The sequence below is a fragment of the Poecilia latipinna genome, unplaced genomic scaffold, assembly GCF_001443285.1.
Source record: "Poecilia latipinna isolate Pla-1442-1.1 unplaced genomic scaffold, P_latipinna-1.0 Scaffold1010, whole genome shotgun sequence".
NCBI lineage: Eukaryota > Metazoa > Chordata > Actinopteri > Cyprinodontiformes > Poeciliidae > Poecilia > Poecilia latipinna.
Genome location: NW_015113626.1, coordinates 100,226 through 106,041, shown reverse-complemented (window position 1 = coordinate 106,041; position 5,816 = coordinate 100,226). Strand labels below are relative to the sequence as shown.

At 43.6% G+C, this 5,816-nt stretch overlaps 1 protein-coding gene across 1 annotated transcript in view; it reads right to left on the bottom strand.

Moving 5' to 3' along the window:
* Positions 1–5,816, bottom strand: part of LOC106958734 (IQ motif and SEC7 domain-containing protein 1-like) — a 68,932-nt gene that overhangs the window by 14,079 nt on the left and 49,037 nt on the right. The window contains exons 8-13 of the mRNA XM_015050787.1: positions 5,500–5,658; positions 4,447–4,569; positions 4,203–4,369; positions 2,973–3,112; positions 2,777–2,902; positions 2,453–2,552 (exon numbers count right to left, since the gene is read on the bottom strand). Coding sequence (XP_014906273.1) covers positions 2,453–2,552; positions 2,777–2,902; positions 2,973–3,112; positions 4,203–4,369; positions 4,447–4,569; positions 5,500–5,658 — 815 coding nt within the window. The remainder of the gene's footprint in view (positions 1–2,452; positions 2,553–2,776; positions 2,903–2,972; positions 3,113–4,202; positions 4,370–4,446; positions 4,570–5,499; positions 5,659–5,816) is intronic.

The following is a 5,816-nucleotide window of genomic DNA, read 5'->3' as shown; positions in this document are numbered from 1 at the left end:
ACACACACACACACACACACACACACACACACACACGCTCGCTGCGCTGATGAATCATGTGCGACAATCTGTCCTGGTCTCAGTCGTCACCAGGCTGCCAGGTCCGTTTGGGTCCGGCTGCTGAACCAGAACTGTCAACAACAACAGCATCTAACAGCCTGAACAGACAGAGACGACGCTGCGGATTCCTACGACACACAAACGTGACGTCAGAACGCATCACGGCGACACCGAGCAGATCGTTCAGCTCGATGTTCCTGATTTTACTGTGAAAACAGCTGAGACTTTTATCCTCTCATCTTCTTATCCAGAACGTTTTAAATTGCTCTCTGTTGCTCTCTGCAGTAAAATCAGGCCTCTGATGATATTTGGCTGAGTTTTGGTGAAGCACAGGTTTCCCCGGCTCATCAGAACCAGGAGGAGAACCGGGTTGCATGCAGCCTCGACTTACTGAGGCTCGATGTGGAAAGAAAGGCAGAATTATAAAGACATGGAGATAAGAAAGCAAAGGTGATGTTTTTATTTAAAAAGCAGCAAACCCAAATTATTATAAACCAGATTCATTTTTGTTTATTAATAAATAATGTTTAATCAAACTGATCTAAATAGGAAAGAGGCAGATAATAATCTAATAATCTAAATTATTAGATTATAAAATCTTAATTACCAAGCTGGAGGTTATGACATTTAATGATATATAAAAAACTGGGTTAGTTTATATCTTAAAAACAGATATAAATGGTAAAACTAAATATAAAGAAGCCGAGGGACGAGGTGGACCACAGGGCAGCGTCCTCAGCCCTCAGTTTAGTTATTATTCATTTAGATTTGAAAGCTGCAGCTTATTGTAATTTATTTTTTAAATTACAGAAAGAACACGACTGGTTTGTTGCAAAATACCAAAATTATGTTAGCTAAATTGAAGGTTTAATAGTTAAAATGGGAGAATGTAACTAAGGTGAAGTGTAACTAACCACCATGAACGCTTAGCCCCGTCCTAAAAAAAAAAAAAATCCACAAAGGGGGCGGAGCCAAGAGACGAGGGGCGTGGCCAATCATGTGACGGAGGGGAGGAGCTTAAGATGGGGTGTGGTCAGAACGAGCAACAGCACTGTTACCTGTTACCAACTCCACAACTCTGTTACCGTGTTTAATGACTTTTCAGACCCTCTGGAGGCTTTTCATAAAACGAAACATGGCAACAAATGGGATGACGTTTTTCAAAAAAGCAACTAGCAACAAATCTAGCCAGTTCTCCTTTTTTTACTTTTTTTTTCACCAAAGCGACTGGCGAAAAATCTAACAAAACTGAGAACAAAATAACAAATAAGCCTGTTCAGGCGCTGTTTGAGTTTTCTGAAAAATCCAGTTGGTTTGAGGTTTAGTTGCTCGATAACATGTATCCAAATTAAAATGCAGAATAAAAACATAAAGTTTTATTCTCAGTTTTTATCTAAGTTGCTCTCTGTGGTTTTCAGATAAACAGGAATCAAACAGAAACACATAAAGTGTGAATCAGCTCAAACAGCTGATTTATGGCGACTTAAATCATCCCTGCATGGCTGAAATCAACAGCTAACGTTTCCTTCTACCTGATCTGTAAATCTGTCCTGAAATGTGACTCATATGTTTATGAAACGCTGTGATCTTGTCCTGCTGAGCATCTTTACAGCAGTTTAATGGAGCCTTAAATTAAAAGCTAAACTTGTTTATTACCAGATCTGCCTCCAGTTTGTTTCCACATTTCAACCAAATCATTTTAAAACAGATTTAAAATCTTCTCAGACCTACAATGAGCACTTTAACGCATTTTATCGTCACAACAGTATTTATTTTCCAACATAAAGTGGGAAGAAAAGGTTTGGCATGGTTTTGTGTTTACCCCCCTTTACTCTGACAACCTTAAATAAAATCCAGCCCAAAGGAAGGTGAAGCCGTAGGAAGGTTGGTTCAACTTCCAGCAGGACGACCAGCCTGTTTAAATGTCCTAGTCAAAGTCCAGGCTGAGACTTACTGCTGTATTTTCTTAATTGTTGATGTTTTACTTTCCAAATTTCTGTCAACTTTGAACATTTTAACACAAAAACATGGCAGAGCAGCTAGTTTTTTTGGGAAATTGTGCCGTTTTATCTTTGTTTGAACCTAAATGCCCGATGCAGCGATTAAACCTCAAATTTCCATCTATAATCTATAATCTAGAGAGAGAAAGAACAGATGAATCTGAATGTGTTTCAGATCTAAAGTTTGATTCCAGATCCGATTTTTGCTTCCACATTTCCAGAGGATTAGCTGGAATATTGCTGTCATTATGGTGAATATGTGATGCTATTTACAGTTTTATGAGCTCAGGTTGTTTCCCTGGAGTCTGTTCAGCCTGCCGACTGACGTGTAAAAATAGAGCCGTGAGCGAGGAAGAGGAAGAGGAGGAAGGTGTGAGCGGAGCGGGACGTACAGGTGTTCTGGAAGGTGTGGACCTGCATGTCGAGCAGAGGAAACGACTGCCTGAAGCTGTACATCACCGACGTCTTCTTCTTCTGGTAGATCTTCGTTACCTGAGGAGGAGGAAAAGGAGGAAGAGGAGGGAGAGATAAGAAGGAAAGAAAAAAGCAATGAGATGGAGAGAATAAATAGAGGAGGAATTGCTTTTGTTTGTATGTCTTCTTCATTTCTGAGGAAAATGTTTGAGAAAATCCCTCACAACCCGGTGAAACGCCAAACACTGTTTCCTCGGTGTAACCACGAAATCCTTCCCCTCCCTCTGGTTCCCGCTGCTTACCATGAGCAGGTCGTTGAACAGGAAGACTTCTCTCTGATGGACGCCGCTCCTCTGGGCCCGGTTTGGATCGGGAACCTCGAACAGCTGGCAGCAGCAGACCAGCCTGCGGTGCGGAAGCGACAGAACCTGCAGCACACACAGGAAACGCTCAGCCGCGCTCAGAGCGCAGCTTCCTGTCCGCCCGGGAGCTTCTTACCGGTTTCTTGCCGATCACCATGCGCTCCACCGCCTGGACCTGCGACACGTGGTCGTCGTTGGTCCTCAGCTCCCACTTCTGGATGCGGCCGTAGATGGCCACCAGCAGGTCTCTGGGGATGTCCTGCCCGTTGTCCACGCCTGCAGGACCAAACAGAAACATCACAACCTTTGCAGGTTTTATCTTCACTAATATTCATTCATTCATTCCTGCATTTCAGGCTGAAAACATCTGAAAATTATTATTTTAGTGAAACTCATTCCCATCCCATCTTTCCTGCTCCTTCATTTTGAATAAGTTGGAGCATGATGGAGATTTTAAGGAGTTAAATTTTACCCACGAATAGATCTAAAACGTATTTAATGTCTAAACTTTCCTGTCAGATTCCTACCAATAAAGGCCAATAGAGACAAAAAATAAAATAAAAACAAAATAAAAAAAAAGTCCAGATATTTCCAAGTTGAAACTTAAAGGGACAGTATCATGAAAAATCAATTATTTTATCATTTCCATCATGTTTTAATGTTTTCCCTCATCAAAAACAAACCTGGAGTGTTGCTTTGATTCTAATGCATGTTTGAGAAAAACACCTGAGTGGACCTAGATCCGCCTTTGAGGCGCAGCTCTTCCCCCACCCAGCTCCTTCAGACTAGCCAGCAGCAATTAGTAAACTCTCAGAGCGACACTGGTAAAAACACTAAAGGGTTGAGAGAGGAGCCATGTTGGGATGACTTTCAGAAAGCAGGAGTTTTAAAGAGACAGAGGCCCAATTTCAAGGCGTTAAATCAGGAAATCAAATTTCTTTTCAGTCATATTTGAAATTTATAGCATTTTTATAACAAATGAAGGGAACATTTGTCAATCCAGGTTTTAGGCCAAAATTTAAATGAAGAACACAAACATCTATAGTGGCCATGATGGATGGATGGATGGATGGATGGATGGATGGATGGATGGATGGATGGATGGATGGATGGATGGATGGATGGATCTTAGTTCAAAAAAAGGTGCTGTCTCTGGACCGCCCCTTCCATCAGAACCCAGCCGTTCTGATGAATCTCTTCCAGCTGCTAGGCTGGTGAGTTTCTTCCATATAAAGAAGATCTGATCAACTGGGACGGAGCAGACAGAAGCTCCTCCGCTCCCTGGTTCTGGTTCTGGTTCTGGCTGTGATGGAGGATGACAGCAGCCTGCAGCTCTCCTGCTCCAGCTGCCGGGTTCCCCACTCACCCCTCAGGTTCTTGATGAAGTCCTCCAGCTTCATCTTCCTCTCTGGCTTCACGTTGGGGCTGTACATGTCTGTGTTGAGGAGGATGATGGCAAAGGCCAGGATGAAGATGGTGTCTGGGTTCTGGAATTGCCGGATCAGCACCGGGTTGCAGACGCAGTACCTCTGACTGCAGAGGGAAACAAAGAGCTGGAACAAACTGAAGATCTGAAACGTGTGCGCTGATGGACTGGACCTCTCAGATACCTGAAGGCCTCCACCAGCCGCTCCACCCGCTGAGCTTCGCCCTGAACCTTGATCTGCGCCTGGAACTTCCTCAGCGCTTCGTCCAGATCCATGCCAGAGAAGTCCATCTCATCCAGGACGCAGCTACACAGAGGAACACAGGAACTAAACCTCAGCAAACACTTTGAGTCTGCAAAATAAATTAGCACCCAGCGCTGGGCACCGATAACCAAACAGTTAGCTATGCTAATCGAAAACAATAGTCCTGCTAACATTCGTTCCACTAACCCTAAAGCCAGAGGCGCAAAAAGTGGGTATGCAGCGTATGCAACGCATAGGGGCGCAGCACCAGAGGGGGCGCCAAAACCCCATCTGGAGGGGGCGACGCGCCGATTATGTTTTCCCATACAGTTCAGCGCCTCGCGCTGCTTCACCTCTCGCACATAAGAGGTACATGTAGCGAGTTTTACACTTCACGCAGCGTCGCCTTGGGGGGGCGCCGATTTATGTTTTCGCATCCACCTGAATAATGTGCAGTTGCGCCACTGCCTAAAGCTTTAATCATAAACATTTGTTTTAACAGCAAAATAATCGCTAAAGCAGCAGTCAGAGACAACAATGCTAACGTGCTAATCATAAACATTAGTTCAGCTAATGTTTATGATTAGCATTGTTTATGATTGCTTTAAAATCAATCATAAACAATAGTTTGTCAGTTCAGAACAAATGTATCACGGCAAAAAAACAATTTTAGTCCAATCAGACATACATCCCAACTGATCCCAGTCATCAAACACAAAGTGAGCTCAGTTCAGTTTTCAAATGAATTTAAAATGTTTCCAAATAAGCTCAGCAGATTGCATCACATGCAATTCCACTAACCCAAAACGCTAATCACAAACATTTAATCTGCTAATGCTAAAGCGCTAATCACAAACATTTAATCTGCTAATGCTAAAGCGCTAATCACAAACATTTAATCTGCTAATGCTAAAGTGCTAATCACAAACATTTAGTCTGCTAATGCTAAACGCTATGGCATCTAAGAACGTAGAAATCGAATGTTGCACTGACTCGAGGACGTCTTTGTTGAACTGCTGCCGGCTGCCCAGGAACTCTCCGATCATCTGCCTGCTCAGTCCTTTCCGCTCCAGGATGAACCTGGCGATGCCCACCGGAGTGTCCGACACGAAGCCCTTCTCGATCAGGTACTGGATCCCCTTCTCCGGCTTCCTGTGGACCAGCAGAAACAGGACTTTCATGTTTCTTCTTATGCAGCTGACGTACTATTGCATGTCTGTGTTTTATTGGTGTAGGGCAGGGGTGTCAAACTCAATTTCACCGAGGGCCACTTCAGCATATTGGCCCCCCTCAACGGGCCACATTGACGG